We start from the raw sequence: 25,453 nt of genomic DNA, 5'->3' as shown, positions 1-25,453 counted from the left end.
TGAATATTTTTCGGAGCTTTTGTTCTGTACTATTTCAGTGAGTGGAACATAAGACCCCATTGCACTTCTTTGAACCTTTGTAGGCCTTAATAACTTACCGCTAAGAAAATGACTAAGGCGAATACTTGAAATTCCCTGCCGGCCGCGCTCCTCTTCTTAAATTGCTCCCCCTCGAGACTGTTAATCACCCTACATGAAAAGATCCTAATGGAATAGTAGCAACTTAAAATAATTAAGCAGTGGGTTATTTTAAAAACATGACTCCCGCTTACGTAGTTGTCATGAGTTAAATTTAGCCCTCTTGGTCTAATTTGCTTCATAGCTGTGACATACCAAGAGAATTTGACCACCGATTATATTAAATAACTGTATGACCACGTTCGCAGACCACCATGTGGATTTTCAAATTAATTTCACACATCTGCAGACAAGTACTCATTTGCGTATATGTTGGAATGCTCATGTATTTAATTAAAAAATAAAAAAACTATACAAAGGACCACGGCAGCGTCTGTAGGCAATATTCCTTTGCAACACCTGCACAAGATGCAGAACATGATGCAACTACGTTCGTACAATTTCCAGACCCATGATGAGAGACGCTCGTTCGCATTGCAATTTCATATATGATGCCGCACTGCTAATGGCCTCAAATAAGACGCCCGGGTGCAAGAAAACACTCATGCATCCCGATCGCACATTTAAGGATTTAGGGAGACACACTCACGCCCGTCTATAAAATGACGTTCAGCCGCTTTTCCCTGACATGTTCTAGATTCTTCGTTAATGGACGGGATGCCAAGCCAATCAACATGTGCCTAAGAGAGCAGGTAGCCAATGAGAGCAGGTGGGAGGCGGGCTTTGCGGGGCTCTACATGCTTTTCTCGGCAATTGCGCATGTTTGCTGCCGGCCGCTCGCTGCAGTGGAGGTCTAGAGAATTCTGCGGGAATCCGCTTCCACCGGGATCAGTCTTTCAGCCGTAGCTGTCTAAATAATCCTAATTTTACTTAAACATCTAGTAGTTCGGCTTGGCAAAGAATTGTCTTAAAGCCGCGCACAAAAGGGAAAAAATAATCAGGCGAGCAGAAATTCCAACCCTTTGGGGCTGTGGGGGAATAAGGTTTTTTTCTTTTCCTTTATGCAAAAAACGGCACTGCTAGGTGAGCGGAAATCAGCATTAACTTTGTCAGCATCCCCCACGTCACCATGTCAGTAGTGGGCTTCGATCTGGGTTTCCAGAACTGCTACATCGCGGTAGCCAGGAGCGGCGGCATCGAGACCATCGCCAACGAGTACAGCGACCGATGCACGCCGTGAGTATCGCCCGAAGCCCGGCGGCCCGCTCCGGCCGCTCCGGCCGGCCACACCGGCGCCGTCATCCCCTCCATCCCTGCGCACCTCCATCTGTCAGGCGGATGCCCTCTAATCCACCATGAGATGGGTCGCCCTCCCTCTGACTCCATTGCATTTTCCTAGACAGGATGACCTTTCTGCTGTTACTGCGTCTCATCCAGGGACAATGGGACCCGTTTAACGCCGGTGCCGCCGTCGTCTGGATCAGCCCTGGGGTCAAAGCGCAGAAGTGCGCAGCCGGGACGCGTTAACGCCGTATGTCAGTGATTATCCTCCGACAAGGTTACATAGCGTCGTGTGGATCTAACTCCCCCGGTGTCTCTGGGGTGGCAGTGACCCCCCCTGAAACATAATCGTTATTGTTATAAAAACCCGATGCTTGCCTTTGATGTTTTTTATGAATAGTGCACGATGCTGTGATCGTAGTAAGAAACGATTCACATTGTTTAATATTTGACGCGGCTCCTAGCGCTGGATCTGCTCTGCTGCTGCCAGCTGAGATACTCTGGTGTTTCGGCCCGATAGAAACCAGGGATGCGTGTGATGCCTGGTGAGAAAGGCGAGGATGTAAATCCCTTCAGTCCATTATCGTTTCAAAGCTGTTTGTGCTCAAGGGCGTAACTTTGGCTGGAACATTGGGGGGGGGGTCTCCACCCATTACAGGGGAAACATGATTATTGGGGGGGGTTATATTGGATCTAATTATTGGGGGGTGATGACCCCCCTAACCCCCCTGGAAATTACGCCCATGTTTGTGCTGCATATTAGTGGGTGAGCTTGACAATGGTGTACAGCAAAAATGGTAAGATAGCACCTTTTTAAGACGTTGCACCACAATATTGTTGAATTTATATTTTGCTGTTTTTTTCCCCCCTTAACATGAAGTTAACCCTCCACTCTGGTGATTTGATTTATCTGAGTGTGATTAGCAGGGCTTTGTGACTTCCAGATTTGACATATTGCTAATGTACGCAAAATCCCCGTGCATGTCTGTTCTGCAAAAACATCTGGACACTCAGAACCACAACAGCAGAATCTTCAGCCACCGCTCTTTCTCGTTAATATAGATCTCTGTTTTATTTCTTGCCCATGACCCTTCCCAAATAAGAGGATTGTTGCTGATGTGTCAGAAAGTTGTATTGCATCACTTTTGTCCCTCCCTGTACAGCCAATTACCCAACCTGTGAATACCCAGAAGGCCTTGCTTACCACCAGATAGGCACGCGGGGTGTCCTGTACACTTGCAGGTCATAGGTTACCCTGCAGTGTAACTCGCGAGACTAATGACTGAAACTTGATTGCAGTGTTGCAGTTTTTTAGTTGCACGTTCTGGTCCTTAACCATCGTCGCCTCTGCATTTTGTGAAATGATCCACACCGTGTTTCTTTGCTGTCGAAGCTGTTTCTGTGAGCGTTAATATTACGTCTGATTCTTGCCGCTTCTGAGTCGATTGCCAGAGTTCCCATCCGGTTCGTGGTAACGCGCGTTGTCTCGGGGAAGGAGCGGAGTGCTGATTTGGTTTAGGTTCTTAGCCGGACAGTCAGTATGAGGGAAGTGGAGGTTTGTCCGGCAGGGTGGGATCAGCTTTTCGCTTGACGTGATTGGCCATGAGGGGACCGAGGGAAGAAGTATGTCGCTTGACTGAGTTTAAGAAGTGATTATGTTTAAATGAGGTCCCTCCGCCTTCCAAGGTGATCTGTTCCGCCTTACTGCCCTAATTCTGGGCTCTTTAGTGATCTCCCAAGTGGAATCAGAAATTAACTGCACATTAACTTCCAACCTCCATCCCTGCCCCTGCAGAAGGGAGGTCTGTGATGCACCCCCACTGACCCCCCTCCCCCCCTTTGGAAAACCCTCTGAGAAAGTCTCAAAAGTGGCCGTCCAATCAGAGGCGCCGTGGGATGCAGGAGATGCCGGTGCAGCTGTAGAGTAGCGCAGCCTAGAAAGGTTGCAGCCTCTCGTGCCAGGCAGCAGCCGCAGGTGCGACGGAACTCCGAGAGCATGCGGGGCGGCCGCAGGTGCGACCGAACTGCGAGAACATGCGGGGCGGCCTGGCTCTCCCTGATGCCGGCTGTGAGGGTGGAATCGTGGCGTCCGCGGTGGGGTTTAATGAAACATTCCACCTCCACCCCCTGGTTACGGGGTCGTGTTTAAAAGTTTCCCAGCTGTCGCGGTGTGCCAGACTCCGCCGTATAAACAGGCGCGGGACAAACAGCCCGCAGATGCCAATTTCATGACTTTGGGCCCGAATCTCACACTCGTGCAGCTATGCCTCGTTTGGTTTTACGAGGAGAGAACGTAATTACCAGTGTGGAGGAAATTCTCCCAGTTTTGCCGTATAAACTGCGTGTAAATGCTACCGGACTGAAGAGCTCAGCTTGGGATGAGCAGTGCATGCTGTTGTTAAATCATCATCTTTCTGTCGCCTTGTATCTGACCTCTCAGCAGCATGCACCTCCACGCTGGACAGACAATGTAGCAATTCATCTCCAGCATAAACACACACATCAGTGGCCATTTTATTGGGTACATCTAGTTCTGCTTCGGTCACTTACCTTCAGAGAAGCCACTCTGCGCACCCTTGGTGCTCTGACGTGTTATTATCGGCCTTCCAATTAGCCTTAACGAGTGTGGCTATTCTGCTCTGACCTGCCTCATCGGCGAGACGTTCTCACCCTCAAAACGTTTACTGACAGGAAGGCGACACGCCGGCACCACGTCCGGACCGACAACAACACGACGTTGGAATCCGTCTACTGATTCTTCCTCAAACTGTAACTGGACCTCATGACCCTCTGCCTCCGTGCTGCATGCGGTATATTAAGTTTCGGTCACGTGATTCTCTGTTTGGAGAGGCAGACTGTTTGCACTGACAAACAGGTTTTCCTAATGTACTGACCATTCATTAGGTTTAGCAGTGAAGATTTCGAGAGGACGTGGAATGTGCTGAGATGCAAAGCCGTCTGACTTTCTGTGAAGAGAGTGATGATAATTGATCCTCCAGTTGCCCTTTTGCACATCAGAATTCTTCTTTTCACCGACCCCATCTTGCCCCCCATAGCTTGGGGGGGTGACGGCACAGGGCCAGCCAACATGCGGCACCCTCGAGGCTGGGGGTTAAGGGGCCTCGCTCAAGGGTCCAAAGGCATGTGACTGTTCTGCCAAGGCTGGGGCTTGAACCAACAATCTTCAGATCACAGCCACACAGGCTTAGCCCACTGAGCAACTCGTCAAGTAGTTTGTGGATCAAATCCCAGTCCAAGGTTCTCAAAACTTCTCAGTGCTTTTAAGCTGAGAGCGTCTCCATAGGAGTGCAGCTGTAGACGGAGCTGCCTGCGTTTCTGCTGATGTCACTGGGTCACTGGACACAGCAGGCCTGCCGAGGACAGTCCCAGGGGGGCCATTGCAGTGCTGTCGTGGTAACACCCACCCTGACCCAGGCTTCTCTGCAGTGCCGAGAGCCTCTGGATCATGCTAAGAACCGACAGGCAGAGCACTGCAGTGCGAGTCGGACTTAGGGGGGGTAGATGGGGGGGCGAGGGGAGGCCAAGGTGCTGATGGGAGCAGGGCAGTGACCCCAGCCGTCACCCCGATGGAGCACGATGGCAAAGGCCGCCAACCACGTCCGTACCCTTGATCAGGCTGCAGGCCGGTGCCGTCCCAGAAGCTGCTGGGCACAACCTGTCAAGGGCTCATTAAGCAGCAGGTAGCAGGTTGTGGGTTTGATTCCTAACCCCTGATCTGTGCATCTAGAGTTTGCCCGTGTCGGTATCTCAACATTACTGGTTGTCAGTGTGCCTTCTGATTGACGGGTGTCCCATCCTGGGTGTAGCCCTACCCTGTGCAGCTGGAAGATGGATGGATGGATGGATGGATGGATTCATTGATGGATGCATGCATCCTCCTAGGATCAATTCCGATTTTTTTTTTTTTTCCTCTTTCGGAGGCTCCTGCCCTGACTGACAATCCTGGTTGGGGTCCCAAAGCCTCAACCTGCTCAGGGACAGCGACCAGGAACCTCTTTCCTCTGGGCCGCGACCTTAGCTGCGCGACTGCGTTTGTGTGTATCGGAAAGCATGCTGAGAATCTGTGACTTTAACAGGAGTGTGGAGGATCTGATTCAAATGGCTGTAGAATGATAAGGTTCTTAGTTGGTGTAGTTATATTAGATTTATTTAGAACACCTCACAAGTCGGTAGGTGATGGATGGATGGATGGTTGGTTGGTTGGATCGTTAGTCAAATTCTTATGGAAATCAATCAAGGAAGCTCATCTGCTGGAAATAAAGGTGATTAATGAAGTAACTGGTTTAATAATGAGGTTTCTCCACACTGATCAGGTCGTATAACCCTCACCTCTCACCGGCCTGTATGCAGTACGCATGTCACCTGCTCTGCTTGTGGTTTTCAGGCATCATGGTGACGTCCCCTCGTGTCCCTTGTGTCTTCCCAGGGCCTGTGTGTCGTTAGCGTCCAAAAACCGCACCATCGGCAACGCAGCTAAAAGCCAGGTAGGCCGACCGACTCAAACACCGCATGAGTCCGGGGGTGAAGGAACCGCGTTTCTCATTCCGCTCTGGTGCATGTGTTCACTGTTAGGCTGATGTAGATGGTTGTGAGAATGATCAAGACAAGTTTTCAAACCATGAACATAATTCAGGTTCTTCTTGGAAGGACAGGATGTGTTTAATGCTGTTTCAGGCCTAGAACATGCCCTGTGAGGCTATAGTGTTTCACACGAGGGACTGTACTTTAAAATGGCTGCAGAGTCAAGGAAGTATTAGTATTTTTTTGTTGAGTTTCTGGACTCCAGTATTCGTGAGTTTAAGGATGACAGAAAATGAGTCCCAGTGGTAAGATCTCTGTACTTTTAAGAGCTTCAGTAGTAAATTTTCATTTTTATGACTGCAGATAAAACGAAAAACTACTCGAACAGTCCTCTTTGGCTCTCAGGAAAGGTCGGCTTCTGGATATGGAGCACTGAACCTAAACAGTCCTTATCAAACGTAGATATAAAATTATTGAGTTAAAAATGGTGAAAATCACTCCAGACGAGGAACCCGAACATTTGCAGTGTCCGTCTGCAGAGGTTTTAGGGACTTTGCGTCTGTCTGTTTTTTGCTATGTATTACCATCTGCTGATGTAATCCCCCCCCCCCCCGTGTTTGACCACCACGAACCCCCTTCTGGCCCCTCCTTCTGCCCGATGCCGGCATCTTTTTTTCCAGATTATAACAAACTTCAAAAACACAGTGCATGGCTTCAAGAAGTTCCACGGCAGGGCCTTCGATGACCCCTTTGTGCAGGGAGAGCGAGTCAAGCTGCCCTACAGCCTGCAGAAGCTTCCCAGCGGGGGGACTGGAATCAAGGTGGGCCCCCGACAGACGACACTAGTGGAGTCACGTTCAGTGCCGTGGGATAATCAGGCCCAGTGTTGGGGAAATAGACACACGGACGGCATCAAGGAATGTCTGCCAGTGTAAATCACCGCTTTGATGCGTCATGCCTGCTTGCATGTCTGATGGGTCACTCTCTGCCTTGGGAGTGTGCACTTAGCAGGTTGACTTAAGTCTGCTCTATTTAAAAACCGTGTTTAGGAGCCGTGTTTGTGCAACACGTCCCTGGCAACCTGAGCGTGCGCCACATTCCACAGAGCTCTGTCACGGTCGGGGCGGCGGCAGCGAGGGCGTTGAAGTTTGCGCCGGGTGGCGTGTCAGTGCAGGACATGCGGCTACGGCATCTCTGTATCTGTGCAGAGTCATCTGATCATCTGTCTGTCTATCTGTCTGTATCTATCTAGGTGTCTATGTATCTGTCTCTCTCTCTGTCTATCTAGGTGTCTGTCTCTCTGTCTGTCTCTCTGTCTGTCTCTCTGTCTGTCTCTCTGTCTGTCTGTCTGTCTGTGTCTGTCTCTCTGTCTGTCTGTCGGACAGAGGTACTGTTGGACTCCCTGCTTTGGTTACTGTGTTCATGAGCTTTGGTTCTTTCTGGTGCCGGTAATGAATCACCACACATAGCCTAAGCACTTTATTAGTTGCTTGGGAGATGTCTGCACCCCCACCCCTCCCTCCCTTTATAAGCTGCCTGGCACCGTGCCCACAGGCCGCCTGGTAACCGAATGGGGCCTCTCTGTGCACAGGTGCGGTACTTGGAGGAGGACAAGGTGTTCACGATCGAGCAGATGACGGCCATGCTGCTCACCAAGCTGAAGGAGACGTCAGAGAGTGCCCTTAAGAAGCCGGTCGTGGACTGCGTCATCTCGGTGGGCACCGGCACGGCTACTGGGCGTGGAGCAAAGCTGCGTTCGTCAGCCTGCCATGTTTCAGTGGCAGTGCCTGCAGCAAGGCCTCCTGGGAAATGTAGTTCCTCTGAGGCCTAAGGCTGGGGTGGGATTACTGAGGGATTGCTTAGCTTTCTTTTGCTGCGGTTTGATGGTAATCCACAGGGGGGGGGGGGGGGGGTGTCCTCTGCAGGTTCCCAGCTTCTTCACAGACGCCGAGCGGAGGTCCGTGATGGACGCCACTCAGATCACGGGTCTGAACTGCCTGCGGCTGATAAATGACACGACCGCGGGTGAGTCGGTGGGCCGTGGCTAAAGGCTAAAGAGTACTCGGGTTTGAATGGGTGGATCCGAGGTGGGGGGAAAAAAACACACAAAACCTTGTTGTATACGAACAGAGGAAAGAGGAAGTGTGTGGGAGGAAGATCGTGACATCCAATCACCTGTCTGATCTGGCATTGGCCCCGCCCCCTTTCACAGATGTCCTAACATGAATTAAAACTTAATCCCTGACTTCAGGCTGTCTGTTCAGATTTATTTTCTTAATAAAAACAAGAGACTGACAAACGTTCTGTAACTGAGAGTAAAAGCCGCTAAATGATAAACAGGGACACACCCCCAGACCCCCCAGAAGCTGTTTCTACTGAACGTGTCTGCGTTCGCCTTCAAGAGTCAAATGTGTCTTTGGGTTAATGCTACTGTTTCAAGGACAAATCTTGCTCGGCAGAATTGTATCTTTGTTTCCGTGGTTTTTTTTTTTTTAGCCTGAAGATATTGTACAGTTCATGTTACACGGGGCTGAGATTATTTAGTAAATTAAAATGTAAAGAAATCGTTCTATGGCAGCAGTTATTGGGGCCACTATGAAGGTTTAAAGACGTATCCAAAGTAGGCCGGCATCCCGTGCAGACTGGAGTATTTAAGTGCCCCCCCCTCTAGCCTGGGATGCGGTTGGTCCAATGGGGGGGGGATTGTCACAGGGTCCAGATCGAGGGCCTGAACACCGAAGGCTGGTCCGTGCTCCAACAGGTTAAAGTCAAGCGGAGCTCTTTTGTCACACCGGCTTTACACAGTGACAGCGTGCAGTTAGATGTATCTAAGCTTTTGTGTCTCTGCTGCGGCCCGCAGTGTCTCTGGCGTACGGCATCTACAAGCAGGACCTGCCCACTCCGGAAGAGAAGCCCCGCAACGTGGTGTTTGTTGACATGGGCCACTCGTCCTACCAGATCTCCGTCGCTTCCTTTAACAAGGGCAAGCTCAAGGTCCGCTGCCTCTCGCGCGCTAATGCTAAGTATCGGCGCCGTCCAATGAAAACCGTGCATGTCCGCTTTTTGACGATTGTGACTTTTTGCTATAGATGGAATGTGCCCGTTCTCCTCTGTCTACTGATATAACTGACCAATGAAAAAATGTTTTATGATGTCATCTATTTAACTAACTAGTATTTATGTTTGTGCTGTTTGCGCATTTCTATTTATGATGGTTGTTTGTGTGGATTACTTTATATCGCTAACTTTAACAACTTAACGTTGATAGCTAGCTAATAAACATCGTTGTTAATTGTGAGTATAAAGCGAGATTAGTTTGTATCTTGTTGACACTGACATGTTGTATTTGGCTCTCTTATAACGATCTATTTAAAATCATTCACTAACGCCCGTGTAAGGATAGGTTTCTATTCCTGGTGCTAAAGGTGTCTCATTACGTTGTTTTCTGTTTATTTCATAAAGTAATTTGGGAGAAAGTGTGTTTTTCACGCTCCTGAAAAAATGGATTTTTGGAGATACGTGTTTTTCATTGGACAGTGACATTATATCTTTTTGTGACTAAAAGTATTTTAAGTTAAAACGCTTCATTTTCATTATTTCTTGCTGACTTTTCGAACGTCAAATTGGGCCCTAAATGTCTTTGATGCCCCCAGGTGTTGGCCACGGCCTTTGACCCCTACCTGGGAGGACGTAACTTCGACGACTCCCTGGTGGATTACTTCTGTGAGGAGTTCCGGACCAGATACAAGCTAAACGTAAAGGAGAATCCCCGCGCGCTGCTTCGCCTGCACCAGGAGTGCGAGAAGCTCAAGAAGCTCATGAGTGCCAACTCCTCCGACCTGCCGCTCAACATCGAGTGCTTCATGAACGACATCGACGTGTCCAGCAAGATGAACAGGTGAGGGGGGCGTGTTCTGGTGGGGGGGGGGGGGGGGGTACCTGAGGTGGCTAGCTGACTGAGGCGTCTTGCTATCCTGCAGGGGCCAATTCGAGGAGATGTGCGCCCCCTACCTGCTGCGGGTGGATGCGCCGCTGAAAACCGTGATGGATCAAGCAAGTGAGTCTCGACCAAACCTCCACGTGTTTGTTTGCAGGCGTGTAGATCTCGCCGTTTGACTGGCCGTCCGTTTGTTTTTGCGTTACATTTACACTTCATTGATTAGATGCTTTTATGCAAATACTCTTTCAGTTTCTCGCACATCCGCACTGGCAGAGACTCTAGGGGATTATTTCGGGCTGCTGAAAGCACAAGCATCGCTCGAGCCCAGTTAACATGCATCGCCTGGGAGACGGTGATGCTGATGCTCTCTGCTCATTCTGAAGCATCATGCGTCTTTTGGTCTGATTTGTGGTCTTGCGTTCTTCAGCCTAACTAACTTTAGCCATTCAGCCTAACTAACTAACCACTACTATAACCAGCTATATCCCACTGCCCCTCAGATTATCACATTGCCAGCCTCTAAATTCAGTTAATAAAATTAATTTCCTTCATTACTATCAGTCTCGCTTCAGATAAGCGATGGATGGATGGATGGATGGATCTTGTAATTAAACGATGCTGGGTCCCTGCTGGTTTCTTTGTTTGTTTATATTTGTATTCTAGCTCTGCCTTCTAGTTTGGTCAGACAGGTCGTCCCGAAAGTGCCAGCAAAGCTATCAGAATAGTTACTGCTGCGTTTGCTGTCAGGGTGATGCAGTGGTGCAGTGGTGCAGTGCTCAGCACTGTTGCCTCACCCCTCTGGAGACCAGGGAGTGAGTTTTTGCCCTGACTGTGTGGCGTTTGCTTGTTCTCCTTGTGCTGTTTTATTATGGTGTCTAAAAACTTTCTAAAGTGAATTGGAGTTACCAGATTGTCCATAGGTGTGAAAGTCCTTGTGATGGCCTGGTTTCCTGCCTTGGACCCGTAGTATTTAAGAGGGACTCCATAAAATAAGCAGGTAGAGAAAATGGATGGATGGAACTTGCTGTTAGATAGCCTGAGTGAAGAATTGCAACTTATGTCTGACATCAACTGAAATAAATTCTTTGTCAGCTTTCTTTATTGGGAGAACTTTTTCCAGTAGTAAATTAAGGGTTAAAGTAGGCAATCAAGCTTTTAATGGTGTCAGTAATATTGACGGTTTAGCAGCTTGTCGTATTGTGGTCGTGTTTGTGGTGATAATGATTCAAAACACTTCTGTCAGCTGTTACCCGGCTGGCTGGGTTCTGCAAATAAGAACATTTGTTAGTGTGGAGTATCGCTGTGGGCGCTTACTGAAAAGTCTGGGAGAGAAGGTGGTAGTTTAAAGGGCGAGTCAAGCTTCTGCTTTGTGCCGTCAATGTTGGCATGGCCAGTACAAGGAGATATAACTGGTGTTTTCTGTTTTAACATCGACATCAGTCATTGGTTCTGGTAAATAACTGCCGTTTTCTGTCTTAACATCGAGATCAGTGATTGGTTCTGGTAAAATCACTAGTAACCCAGAGAACTGCACAACGTGTAGAATCCCCCATGGCAGCCTTGGGGAAAATCTTCCAGTTTGAAGAGGGCATGGAAAAAAATGGAGAGTAGAACGAAAGTGTGCAGTTCTGACAGTGTGGGCACAAAAGATATAGGTACAGTTAGGGGCTGTGTGGATATGCGGCGGGCACAAAAGATACAGGTACAGTTAGGGGCTGTGTGGATATGCGGCGGGCACAAAAGATACAGGTACAGTTAGGGGCCGTGTGGATATGCGGCGGGCACAAAAGATACAGGTACAGTTAGGGGCCGTGTGGATATGCGGCGGGCACAAAAGATACAGGTACAGTTAGGGGCCGTGTGGATATGCGGCGGGCACAAAAGATACAGGTACAGTTAGGGGCCGTGTGGATATGCGGCGGGCACGAAAGATACAGGTACAGTTAGGGGCCGTGTGGATATGCGGCGGGCACGAAAGATACAGGTACAGTTAGGGGCCGTGTGGATATGCGGCGGGCACGAAAGATACAGGTACAGTTAGGGGCCGTGTGGATATGCGGCGGGCACGAAAGATACAGGTACAGTTAGGGGCCGTGTGGATATGCGGCGGGCACGAAAGATACAGGTACAGTTAGGGGCCGTGTGGATATGCGGCGGGCACGAAAGATACAGGTACAGTTAGGGGCCGTGTGGATATGCGGCGGGCACGAAAGATACAGGTACAGTTAGGGGCCGTGTGGATATGCGGCGGGCACGAAAGATACAGGTACAGTTAGGGGCCGTGTGGATATGCGGCGGGCACGAAAGATACAGGTACAGTTAGGGGCCGTGTGGATATGCGGCGGGCACGAAAGATACAGGTACAGTTAGGGGCCGTGTGGATATGCGGCGGGCACGAAAGATACAGGTACAGTTAGTGGCGGGCACATGTCGGCTGTTGAAGTCTGTGTTCTGGTGCCACACAGAGCTGACCCGTGACGACATCTACGCGGTGGAGGTGGTGGGCGGGGCCACGCGGATGCCCGCTGTTAAGGAACGCATCTCCAAGTTCTTCGGCAAAGACGTGAGCACCACCTTGAATGCAGACGAGGCTGTGGCCCGTGGCTGTGCTTTACAGGTATGCAAGTGACCTTTAACCTTTACTGTGTCCTGTCTGACCTCTGACCCTTATTGCCCTGTACGCTGTCTGACCTCTCACCTTTATTTCCCTGTACCCTGTCTGACCTCTAAGCCTAATTTCCCTGTACCCTGTCTGACCTCTGAGCCTTAATGCCCTGTACCCTGTCTGACCTCTGAGCCTTATTTCCCTGTACCCTGTCTGACCTCTGAGCCTGAGTGTGTGTGTGGCTGTGTGTTTTGCATGCAGTGTGCCATCCTGTCCCCAGCCTTCAAGGTGCGAGAGTTCTCCATCATCGACGTGGTGCCGTTCCCCATCATCCTGCGCTGGAAGTCGTCCACAGAGGAGGGAATCGGGTGAGCGGCCATTTTCCTCGCCACAAGCACAAGTCCTGCCGACCGAGCAGCACATCGCAGTTCCGTCTGCATGAGGGACTTTTCCGAGGGGGGTGCCGGTTAGGCTTGGGCGATATTACGGCTGTGGGATTTTTGTTTGAAAATACTGTGCAGCAGATGTTATTGGGAAATGCAGGAAACTGGGTTGCTTTCCAAAACACCGCCAAAATACAGTATGACGGTATTAAAACGTATATCCCGCCCAAGCCTAGTGTTGGCTGGGGTTACGGCGGTTAACCTTCTTGCCGGCTAATTTTCCCGCCACAGAATAGCAGAGCGACACATTTCTGGTACGTCTGCGGGTGGCAAGGAGCGGCTGTCAATTTGCAGGAGACTCCTGGAATTTGCAGGAGAGACCGGGTGTCTGTTATTAAAATTAACTGTAGTAGTTAGCCAGCATGATTAGCTAACATTATTGTAATTAGCTAGCAAAAAAAGTAAGGTTAATTAACTTAGGTTAAGATGCATGTTAGATTATTCAGGGAAAACACTTGTGTATCGATCCATGGCAATTCAGAGACTTTGAACTTAACAGGCCTGCTAATTTAGTGAATAAATCAAATGTGTCAGTTAATAATAACTTTTGCCAAGCAATACATTTTGCCATCGGGGGGGTCCCCACGATTGTTGTGCAGACCGGGGGTTGGGGGTCCCCATAATAGCCTTTGCCAAGCGATACAATTCGGCCACCTGGGGGGAAGAGGTCCCCATGATCATTTTTTCTGGCTCACATACCCGTCGGGCCCCCGGGAAAACACCAGTATTGCAAGTGGCCAATCCTGCCCTGGTTATTAATATATAAGGGTAATTGCCCTTGGTACTGTGTGTTCAGGTGCTGATCTGGAACTGTATTTCACAGACATTTAATCTGTGTTGACAATTGATTTATTTCTGAATACAGTTTGTGATTTTAGGTCCCCTTATTTAAAAAGCCCTTCCTGTTCCTTTGAGCATATGATGCCATGGTCCACAATATGACTGGCTTCAGTCTGTTACATCGCTCTCTCTGTTTACACATGAATACAGTCCTGGCTGATCGCACTGTTTGTTTTAAGGAGGTCCTGGCCTGCACTGTGCACTCTGCTCTGTGATAAACATGCTGTGATAAACAGTCGGCAGCAAGTCACACTTGGAAGAAATCTATTTCAATTCATCAGTTATAGTTGGAGAGAGGCACATTTACGAATAAGACCAGCGTCATCTTGGAATCTGAATGTGCTGGTTTTAGGAAAAGGTTATTTCTGTAAGAGGTCCTCTCTCCTCTAAATGCGTTTTTAAAGTATATTCTGTTTTGGAAAGCAGATTTTTCTGGAAGTAAGTGTGTGTGTGTGTGTGTGTGTATGTGTGTCTCTCTGTGGGGGGTGTGTGTGTCTGTGTAGGGGTGTGTGTGTCTGTGCGGGGGTGTGTGTGTCTATTTATGTGGGGGTGTGTATTTCTGTTTAGGGAGCTCACTCTCCAACACTGTATGCCAATTGACTGCTTTGTATCTCCATGTTGTACCGTCTCTTATCTGTATTGTTTAAACCCGTTTACTAACCGGAACTATTTAGCTGGTGGACTGAACTGGAATGTTTACCTGGAGACCTACAGTACAGTGCAGTCATAGGCAGTCAAAGGAAATGTTAAATGCTGTTTAATTGGGTAGTAAGTGTATATGTGCGTGGAACAAAAAACACAATTTAACATTGGAACATATGCAAATTAAGAGTAATACAATTAAAATTAACAAGAATTACTTATACCTAGTTGGATGGCTGTATGGACACCGCTTCAGTTCCCAAACCCCTCCTCAGGGACTGCTCAGCCGTTCCGTGTATTTGTTACATTTCACAACCAGCTCACTTGATGAATTAATCTAATTTGTCGTAAAAAGTCGATGAGGTATTGATTAACCATGAGTGGTGTGCTGGTGGTCGAGTTAAAAAAAAAATTAAAATGCATGGGTGTATTAAATGGTTGCTGCAGTATTGGTGTGATTTGAGAGAGGTTTTGCAAAGGTTAAATTGACACACTTTGACAGGCATAATATTATAGTTCTGCACCAACATAAAGATCATTTAAACATCATATCTTCGACTGCCTAAGACTTTTGCACAGTTCTGTTGATCACTCCAAGTCCTCCAGTGGGACACTATGTCCTTGTTAGCATAGAGCAGTGTTTCCCAACCCCGTCCTGGGGGACCAACAGATGGTTCACATTTTTGCTCCCTCCCAGCTCCCAGTAGGAGCAAAAACGTAGCCCGTTTGCAGCTCCCCGAGGACTGGATTCTGAGACACTGGCATAGAGCATTAGATGGCTCTTTTTAAAGGGTCACCCTTGTTCCACTTCTGCCCGCAGGGAGTGTGAGGTGTACAGCAGGAATCACCCTGCGCCCTTCTCCAAGGTCATCACCTTCCATAAGAAGGAGCCGCTAGAGCTGGAGGCCTTCTATAGCTCGCCCCAGGACCTGCCGTACCCGGACGTGAGGATCGGTAGGTGCAAGCGGGGAGATTAAGGGCACTTTTCCACTGCACCAGATACTGTACTTCTGGTACTTCAAGAAAGTACCAAAAGTATGGTACTTCAAGGTGTTGATGTTCCACTGCCATAAAGTCTGGTACTGGTGCTGAATGACATCATAACACCAGGTGGGGTATTTTGTACTGAATTCAAAAAATGGCTGTAGTATATTATAGGGCTGGATGATTATTAATATTAATACCAATATCGCATGGTTTTTTTCTTTCTTAGTTTATCATGAGCTCGTAGCTGTTTTCAAGGCGGCGTTTGTATTGTTTCAGCGGCAGGCAATTTGCATAAACAGTCGGCGTTTCAAGTACCCCAGCTGGTTTGGCACTTTTGGTACTGGTACTCGACCGGAAGTCAATGGAAAAGCGAAAGTATCATAGCAAAAGTATGATATGTGGTGCAGTAGAAAAGCAGTCAGATCCGCCTTAATATTTAACCTTCAAGGGAGGTGGAAAGTTCAAGTTCAGAAAGTACAAATCCAGACCAAGATTTTGTTTCAACCAACCAGTTCTGGATTTTTACTTTCTGAACCTGAAGCTGAAGCTGAAGCTCTGCAAAATGGCACATAAATAGACCCTTGGTTGCTGGCTTGTCCCCTTGCTTTTAAATTACCATAGCAACCATCATGGTCTGTATGCTGTATGGCTCATGAAAAATAGTGACTGATTTGCTCCTTAAAACTAAAATAAAAAGGGTAGGATGTCCTAAAAAGTCCTAATATCAAGGCTTAGCTTGTCCTTATGGATTCAAATCTAAAAGAAAATCCATGTGGCCCTGGTGAGTGTTTGCTGCATGCTAAACATCACCATCACCTGCTCCATGACAATAAAGCAGACAGGAAGACTTCGCCAAAAATCCCTAAAGTCCCTTAGCTGAAGTGAAGCCCGTATATCTGTGTCTTTCAGCTATGGCCTAAAAGTAAGGTGTTGGCAGTTGAGTCCACCTGAGCTGTGATAGAGCTGCCTTCAGGCTAGCAGCTGAAGCTCAAGCGGCGACCCATGTGTGGGTGGCACAGTGGGCAGCATTGCTGTCTCATACCTCCAGCTTTAGCAGTTCGGAGTTGGCTTGTTCTCCTCCTGTAGCCCAAAGGCATGCATTTGGCTTGACTGGTGTCTATATATTGCTCCTGTTATGTGAGTCTGTGTCCTGTGATGGACTGGTGCCCTCTGCTGCCCAGGATTGGTTCCTTGGCAACCCAGACCTGTTTTGAAGATGGATGGATGGATGGATGGATGACCCCTGTGTTGAAGAAGCCTTTTGTCTTGGTCCTCCCCAGGGACCTTCTCAGTGCAGAATGTGGTGCCCCAGCCGGACGGGGAGAGCTCCAAGGTCAAGGTGAAGGTGCGCGTCAACGTGCACGGGATCTTCAGCGTGTCCAGCGCGTCGCTGATCGAGAAGCAGAAGGGGGAGGGCCCGGACATGCCCATGGACACCGAGCCCGTGGTGCAGAACGAGGGCCGGCCCGAGGACCAGGTGAGGATGTCCCACAGATCGGGGAAGAACACCATACAGGTTCTTGAGTTCAGCTCAGACTTGGCCCGAGTCGGTGGTGGGCCATTTGTGGTTCCTCTACTCCTCCAACCACGAGCCTAGTGGAACATGACTGGTCAGGCAGAACCTGAAGACAAGGCCTCAGAGCAGGCTTGATAAATGTGCCTGTCTGAACGTAGACAAGTTCTCAGGGGTATCTGTACCTCAGCAAGCGCTGAGGCGAGATGCAGACGCCAAGCCTTGTATATCTCAAATCCTCATTTTTACACACGGCTCTGGTGGATCCGCCTCGTCTAAATGCCCCTTTTCTGTTGCCTCTTCTAAATGCCCCTTCCCTGATACTGTCTCTGATCCGGTGTTTCTCTGTGCCCCCCCCACCCCACCCCCCACCCTTCCTGTACTCACCTCCTTTCTCTCTCTATTCCTGGCTCTGAAGCTGCATCCCTCTGTTCTCATTGAGGACGACACCTATAGCTATGAAGAGGAGGTTTGTGATCCTCGTCTCGCATTACCCGCCCCAGAGCAACACCCCCCCACCCCCCCCCCCCACGCCCACCCCCACCCCGCGGACAGACGCGAGTACCGTGTGCGTGCGTCCGCGTTGTTTGTGTCCATCAAGGCTCGGCCTGGATACGCAACTGGGAAGCGGCGGAAATACTGCCCCCTTCTGAGTTGTTTATCCACTGCAGTGTGTATCACCATGTTCACGACGTACCGTTTGCCCCCGATGTCCAACCCTCCGGCTCCCCCCACCACTGTGACGTGTGTCGTTTGCCGCCGTAGTGGCTGTCGGCTTTAAGCTGTCCCCTGTAGTGGCCTCTTCCCGCGTCTCATGGCGAATGGCCGCTGCTTTTCAAAATGACTGTTTATATAACCCTAAGCCACACTGCTTAATCGAACATGATATGCCATAGTAGGTATTAAGACTGTTTTGCAGGAATGACTGTTGGGGTTATGGGTTCTGAGGAGGTCTGTCGTTCTTCTGTTGGACGTCGGACATTTACCTTTATTTCATTTGTCAGACAAATGCAGAAGTGCGAAAAATAGCACATTGCAAACAGAAAATGCAATGGTTTACTGGATAAGGGATTGTTATGTAAAAGTGATCATGTCTTAACTCTTCCCTAAATAGACCAGCAGCTTCTATAACCGGATAAATGGTCGCGTCAGAGTGAGGATGACCTTGAGAACCATGGGTCCCCTGCTTTTAATGACCCATCAGCCTATAGTATATGGTCAACATACTATTTGGCCAGCGACTGAGGAAATTCAGTATATCTGTGTCCTTTTGACTGGAGTGGTTCACCCAGGCTTGTAGTAGCCTCTGAGTAGAGTTCTGTGTTCCATTATAGAGTAATTTCAGTACTTTCTTTGGGAGACGCGCTGCCCTTAAAGGTTTCAGCCACGCTCTACACCAGCAACCATGAAGACCAGAATAACTTATTTACACCATTTTGACAATGCAGTTATTGAGCGGTTAAACATAGTGTCTTCATACGGAACTTGTATAAGAAAGTTTCTCATTGGAAAAGCATTTTTCAGAATACGTGTCATTTATTTTGGCGCAGACCTGTTCAGCAGCACCAAGACAAATGAAAAGGGCTTTGTGTTCTGCAGTCTGCAACCCTTAACATTGTGCTGCCTCACATTGAGCCTTATAACTGTAAATTGTAATATGAACCCATTGCCTTTTGTTTGAGGTAAGAGCAGCTAATGGGCTGTGTAGCCTCTTGTTTAAGGTGTCGTTTCCGAATTTTGCTTATGTTTACCTTTTGGTTCATTTACTTCTTCTTTTTTTTTGGATTGAATTTTTGTGAATCGTGTTAACTTGGACATCTCTGTGACAGTCATTTCATAAGGCCACTAAATCCCCTGAAGTTAATGTAGGGGTTTCTTCCATGAGCTTGGTGGCTGTACAGGACCCCTGAGCTCAGATCCTGGCCTTTAACCTTAAAGCTTAGATTTCCTTATGGCCAGACCCCATGGTTGAGGAGTGCTCAAGTTACAAGCTTTTCGTGCAAGAAATTAGACCCTCAGCTACAATCCAGTGTGACAGCCTATGAGTTGATGGTTTTATAAAGGGACTTAAGTCAATGTCAGTGGAATCTCGGCCTTATGTTTTGGACCAATGGACTTATTCAGGCCTGATTTATGAACTTCACGACAGGTCGAGCTGTTGGTTGTGTAACTCCAGTGAGCCACTGCATAGGCCCAGATCCTGTGTCACTGCATAGGCCCAGATCCTGTGTCACACTGTGGGTCCCACAGCAGAGCCTAGCCTCAGGCGAGCGTGAAGAGTTAAGCGAACCGGCGTGGCCTTTAAGGGAGTGTGACAGACTGTCGTTCTGTTTTTCAGACCAAAATGCAGGTGGAGCAGGAGGGCCACACTCAGGGGGAGACGGCAAACCCGGCTGGAGAGGAGGGCCCGGCCGCGGGCTCCGCTGGGAAGGTGAGTGCCCGGGAGACGTGCACCTGTGCCAGGGCGAGTCAGCGTGGATCTGAGCAGTTCTCTTCTATGAATGAGTCTCTCTGAGGGCGCATTCCTCGCGTGGGAAGAGCAGATTATATCCTGTGTACACAGAGACACATTCTCTCTTCTCTATAACATAAAGCCAGCTGGGCAGTGATTCAGTGAGAGTTATAGTGCTAGGCTGCCCAGTTAGTGCTAGGCTGCCCAGTTAGTGCTAGGCTGCCCAGTTATACTGCTAGGCTGCCCAGTTATACTGCTAGGCTGCGCAGTTATACTGCTAGGCTGCGCAGTTATACTGCTAGGCTGCGCAGTTATAGTGCTAGGCTGCCCAGTTATAGTGCTAGGCTGCCCAGTTATAGTGCTAGGCTGCCCAGTTATACTGCTAGGCTGCCCAGTTATATTGCTAGGCTGCCCAGTTTAGACATCGCTTTTGAACAGGACAAGCCAGTAGTGAAAAAAGGAAGAATGACTAATCTTTAAATACCTTCTTGGCCAAAACGGCGCCGGTCTGCCCACACTTGTCACGGGGGGTCTACACCAGGGCAGACCTGCCCACACTTGTCACGGGGGGTCTACACCAGCCCAGCTCTTCATGTGCTGCCCCCATAGACCCAGGGGTCACTTTCCTGCCCGCCTGGGGGGTTCCCTGGAGCGATTGGCTGCCCTCCCCGAGGCGGCTGGGCAAACCCGTGTCCTTGTTTGCAGGAGGGGGCCGCCGGGGAGAAGCAGGAGCAGGGAGCTGGGACCTCCAAAGCCAAGGTGAAGGTGAAGAGTGTGGAGCTGCCTGTGGTGGCCAATACCATCCGGCAGCTGGACAGGGATGTGCTCGCCAGCTTTGTGGAGAATGAAGTAAGTGCCGACTGTGCCCCCCCCGACTGTGCCCCCCCGTGACTGTTCCTGTCATTGCGTCTGGTTGTTCTTATGGTTGTGCCTGTGCCTGTTTATGTCTTTATTCTTCTTGATTCAGTGGGGCCTGTATCTTTCTCTGCATGTTTGTCTGTCCTCCTGATGCCACTCCCTCTGTATCTGTTATTACCTGTATGCATAATAGTAATATAACAGTTCAGCCTTTGATGCAGTGCTCACTGTGGCCTCTAGGAGGCACCAGTGAGGCATGTGGTTACAGTAAGGTGGCTGTTCAAGTGTAATGCTCCTCTGTTTTTAGGGGAAGATGATCATGCAGGATAAGCTGGAGAAGGAGCGCAACGATGCCAAGAATGGCGTGGAGGAGTATGTCTACGACCTACGGGACAAGCTGTGTGGAATCTACGAGAAATGCATCAGTGAAGATGTAAGGGTGATGAACACAGACCCAGAGAAGCAGGGTCACAGAGGCTGGCAGAGGGGTGGAATTACTGAGCCAATATACCAACACTGAGGTTCAGAGTAGGACAACCAGACAAACGGCACAAACACTCAGGCTCAGAGTAGGGCAACCAGATGGATGGTACAGACACTCAGGATCAGAATAGGGCAACCAGACAGACAGCACAAACAAAAGGCATAAGCTTGCAGAACATTTCCACCTAGTGCTTTTCATTCCTCACCATTAATTCTCTTTCACAGATTAGAAAATATGTATTTTTTTGTCATCAGTTTATTTTGTTTCCATATATATGTGAGTGAGCATTAAAATGTGTAAATGAGCCCCGTCACTGAAGCGGCCCTTCCCTCCGTATGTGAAGGAGAACAGTCGACTGAGCTTGGTGCTGGAGGACACGGAGACCTGGCTGTATGAGGAGGGCGAGGATCAGCCCAAGCAGGTGTATCTGGACAAGCTGGCGGAGCTGAAGGTGACCTGAACGTTCGCGCCGCCTTGCTTTCTAACTGCACTGTCTGCCACGCAAACGAAACCTCTCCTGCTCTGCAACTGCACTGTCTGCCACGCAAACGAAACCTCTCCTGCTCTGCAACTGCACTGTCTGCCACGCAAACGAAACCGCTTCTCTTTGCGTTCGTTTACCACACGCTTTTATCCAAAACAATATACAATTGAACATCGGATTTCATACATGCAAAAGCATATGGCCAACATGCAAAAAGCGTCGGTCGCCATTTACCCAGCTTGCCTTTTCTCCTCAGAGGTTCGGAGAGCCCATCCAGGAGCGGCACAGGGAACAGGCGGAGAGGCCTCGGGCGTTCGAAGAGCTGGGCAAGAAGATCCAGCTGTTCATGAAGGCTGTGGAAGCCTACAAGCAGAAGGTCTGCAAACGCATCCTCCTGCAGATCCGCGTGAGCGATGGAACCTTGTAACAAAGATACCTCTTCCCGTGCAGAACGAGCGGTATGACCACCTGGACGCGGCAGAAATAACCGCGGTAGAGAAGAGCTGCGGTGAAGCCATGGCTTGGATGAACAGCAGAATGAACGCACAGAGCAAGCTGCCTATCATGCAGGACCCCGTGGTCAAGGTGGCGGAGATCTCAGCCAAGACCCAGGTGGGTCTACCTGTGTGTGTGTGTGTGTGTGTGTGTGTGTGTGTGTGTGTGAGCGGGTTTACCTACCCTTATGGGGACATAATGTCCCCATAACGTGATAAATATCCGTTTTTTTTCCCTTATGGGGACCGGTTTCCTGGTCCCCATAAGGGAAAACTCTATTTTATAAAAATCGGTGACTGCTATGAAAAAGCTAAAAATGCAAAAACTCTTGTATTTTGTTAGGTTACTTATGGTTATGGTTAGGGCTGGGTAGGGGTTAAGGTTGTCATAGTTAGCGTTAGCATTTTTCCCATTGAAATGAATGAGCGGTCCCCATAAGGATATGTTTACCCTACATGTGTGTGTGTCTGTGTCTGTGTGTGTGTGTTTAGATCACATTTAAGGACCAAATTGTCCCCAAAGTGTAAAAATCTGTGAATGCAATCAAAAAAGTATAAATGCCAAAATTCTTGTATTTGGGTTGGTTACTTACGGTTAAGGTTAGGGATGGGTAGAGGTTAAGGGTGTCGTGATTGGGATTAGGGTTTTTCCCATAGAAATGAATGGACGGTCCCCATTAAGATACGAAGACCAATTTGTGTGGATGTGGGGGTGTGTCTCATGTGACCAAAACAATAGTCAAGATTTAAGAGATTGAGATTTATATCGCCAACTCCTCAATACACAGGACTAGCCCGTGACACCAGAGTCACAATTCAATGCATTGCGATGCAACATGATTTTTCCATTGTATACAGATGGTTAACACTGCAATATTGCAATAATGGAATTACTGAAATTTAAAACGGGCCAAACTTAATCAAAAGCCATTAATAGCCTTTAATAACCAAGGGTGAATCAGTACCTTGCATAAAGTCATTGCACACTTCATCTCCCAGTTGCATAAAGTATGCATTTCTTGGTGCAAACATAAAGTGCATATTTCTGTTTTTAAAACACAGACTGAAACATTTGATTTGTACTGTAACATTTCAGGGTGTTTTTGCATTGCAGTACATTTAGCATTATATACATATATTATAGGCTACATAAACAGCATCTTTTTAATTAGGTAATATTGAAGCAGTGTTTGTAAACTTCGTAAACAATCGATCTGCGGGTGATAAAAGGGACTGCTATAAATGAATAAATTGTTGCAAAAATAATCGATGAAAAATTGTGTCAAACAGATTCGCGGTATAATGATTAATCGCAATATTGGTGCAGCTCTAATACATGCGTGTACATCCAGGGTGAAACGCAGTCTCACAGCGTGCCGTGGGGCTACATTTGCTGAACAACATTCTGCATACCTGGAATTACTAAGATGCACACATTGATTTGATAATATGCTTCACGTACCACAAACACAGAGGGACACAAAGACAGGACAGGACTTTATGTAAGCTGGATGTAAACAGAATCTGAAGTGCAGAACAGATTGCTGTGAATTTGGGGTGAGGTAGCAATGTGGGGAGGTGGGGGGGGGGGGGTCAGCTACTGGGGGTGGGGGCCAGCATGATGTTGAGGAGCCTCTTTAACGCCTGTGTTCTGCTGATGTGACTTTCGGTTCCTTGCCCAGGAGCTGGAAGGGATCTGCAGTCCTGTCATCAACAGGCCCAAACCGCGGGTGGAAGAACCAGAGGAGGAGCAAGACAAGGGCAACAGCGCTCACAACGGGCCCGCCAGCCAGCCCAGCGGCCCCGAGGCCCAGCCGGAGCCCAAGGCCGGCCCCAACCAGCAACCCAGAAGCGGCACCGGTGAGATGGAGGTGGACTGAGGCCCCGCTGGGCAACCCCGAGGCCAGCGAAACATCCGCCAACCGCCTGGGAACGTCGTCCGGATCCAGCATCAATGGGCCGTCTGTCTCTTCCTCAAAACATCACCTTTATGTTCCTTGTTGTTAATTCTTTCTTTATTCCCTCTGGGTTGTCGCAGAGTGTACTGTACCGGGTGAGAGTTAGGGCACCTTTTTTCCAGTCGTACCTGTATGGTTAGAACCTGTTCGTGTTATTCAGCGCCGGTTCAGATCCATTTAAAAAATACCCTGATCATCCCTGTCAGCATCTGGGGAAATGAAGTGTTTAATCTCAAGTGGTGAACATTACTGCAGCCTAGTGGAACATGTGTAGAATTACTGTCTGTGACGCTCCAGTGGCTAAAACGGAACAATATGTATGCAATAATACATATATATTTATATTTAAGAAGTGAGTCTGAAAACTTGAGTTTAAAATCTGTAAATATTATTTTAGTTATTCAAATTGGCCTGCAGGTTGTAAATAGGGGCGGGGGGGCGTATTCCTTGTGTCTCTGTGGCGAAGCTTTCGACACCAAATCTGTGTGGAAACTGTTACCACTGTGGGAGGGGTCTCCATGCATTCCTGTGTGTTCACCGTTAAACCAGTACATGGCGAGAAAAACCTACATCTTAGTCTATATTACAGATATCACACCGATTAAGGGCACCCGGGGCTATCTGCGTTAAAAAAAAAAAAAAAAGAAAGTTTCTCTGCCAGCCCTGTTAGATAATCATCTAAGACCATCAGACACGTTTCCCCGCAATTCAGTCTGCCTGTAACAGATTATATTCATTAAAAACACAAGTATCAGCATTTACCAACAATATGAAGTGTGGTACGATTTCAAAGAGTTTAGACCATCAATGAAGATTATGCAAGCTGGGATGAGCGTACTGGGGGACGCCCACCCACGTGGTTGGTGTTTGATAGGCCAACGCGTTTCGTTCCTTGGGTTAGCACTATTTACTGATAACCTAAGACGAAGTCTGACTCTTACTTAGAATAAAACACTTGTGGAATGTGGACTGTTTCTCTGAATGAAGGGTGTCCTTCGAGGGTGCTAAAGATTCCGGCGGCACGTTAGCAGCGTACCAGCGGTGCGCGGGACCGAGCGCTTCCCGGGCATGCAGAGAGGGGGTGCCGTCACTCCTGAAGCTTCTCTTTCTGTTTCTTAATGGCTTTAAGACACCAGTATGGCTGTGTTGCTACTGGGGAACAGTAATAAACCTCTAGCCTTCCTAAGCCTCTCCTTTTGTGCTGTGCTCGCTGTTTATTTGTGTGCTTTCTGAGTAACTCGGGGTTTGCACCAGAATTCTGACCCCCACTCATCCAGACTGGCCCCAGAGAAGCCGTTTCTCACACCAGTCTGTGCCTCCTGTATTCCTCTCTTTTTCGCTCCAGCGTTTTGTCAGTGAAGATCAAACCCCCCCCCAGTTTATCTTTGGGGGTCTGGCCCAGCTGGACCGTGAGCAGCCCGTCGGTGCAGCTCTGCTGCTCCGGTGCCTGCAAACCAGAACAACCTGACTTTACGTCGGTTTCCCAGGAGACCTGTGATGCTCTTGCCAGAGCAGACTAATGTGTTATGGAATTTACACCCCATTTCCAGAAAAGTTGGGACGCCATGTAAGATGTAAATAAGAACAGAATGCAATGATTTACAAATCGTATAAACCCGTATTTAAAAGAAAGTGGTTTAGCATTGTCTTGCTGAAACATACAAAGGCTTCTCTGAAAAAGACATTGCATGTATGGCAGCATATGTTGCTCCAAAACCTGTATATCTCCTTCAGCATTAATGGTGCCTTCCCAGATGTGCAGGCTACCCAAGTAATGGGCACTAATACACGCCCCATACCATCATGCTGGCTTTGAACTGTCTGCTGATTCGCTGGGTGGTCCTTCTCCTCT

General features: G+C 48.6%; 1 protein-coding gene across 2 annotated transcripts; it reads left to right on the top strand.

The window, feature by feature from the left end:
• Nucleotides 1-886: 886 nt before the first annotated feature.
• Nucleotides 887-24,792, top strand: hspa4l (heat shock protein 4 like). Of its 2 annotated transcripts, XM_023812525.2 has the most exons (20): nucleotides 887-1,314; nucleotides 5,807-5,864; nucleotides 6,582-6,722; nucleotides 7,493-7,615; nucleotides 7,827-7,926; nucleotides 8,762-8,895; nucleotides 9,555-9,799; nucleotides 9,882-9,958; nucleotides 12,307-12,458; nucleotides 12,708-12,814; nucleotides 15,192-15,325; nucleotides 16,639-16,835; nucleotides 17,290-17,340; nucleotides 19,210-19,302; nucleotides 20,029-20,172; nucleotides 20,489-20,614; nucleotides 21,009-21,116; nucleotides 21,406-21,525; nucleotides 21,600-21,761; nucleotides 23,326-24,792. In XM_023812525.2, the coding sequence occupies exons 1-20, from the start codon at nucleotides 1,208-1,210 to the stop codon at nucleotides 23,521-23,523; spliced, it is 2,577 nt and encodes an 858-aa protein (XP_023668293.1). In that variant the 5' UTR covers nucleotides 887-1,207; the 3' UTR covers nucleotides 23,524-24,792. The 2 variants fall into 2 exon arrangements, with proteins under 2 accessions (XP_023668293.1, XP_023668294.1); XM_023812526.2 differs by lacking the exon at nucleotides 17,290-17,340.
• The last annotated feature ends 661 nt before the right edge of the window (nucleotides 24,793-25,453 follow it).

The sequence above is a fragment of the Paramormyrops kingsleyae genome, chromosome 25 (assembly GCF_048594095.1).
Source record: "Paramormyrops kingsleyae isolate MSU_618 chromosome 25, PKINGS_0.4, whole genome shotgun sequence".
NCBI classification, from domain to species: domain Eukaryota; kingdom Metazoa; phylum Chordata; class Actinopteri; order Osteoglossiformes; family Mormyridae; genus Paramormyrops; species Paramormyrops kingsleyae.
The sequence above is the reverse complement of the archived record's forward strand: the minus strand, read 5'-3'. Positions and strand labels throughout refer to the sequence as shown.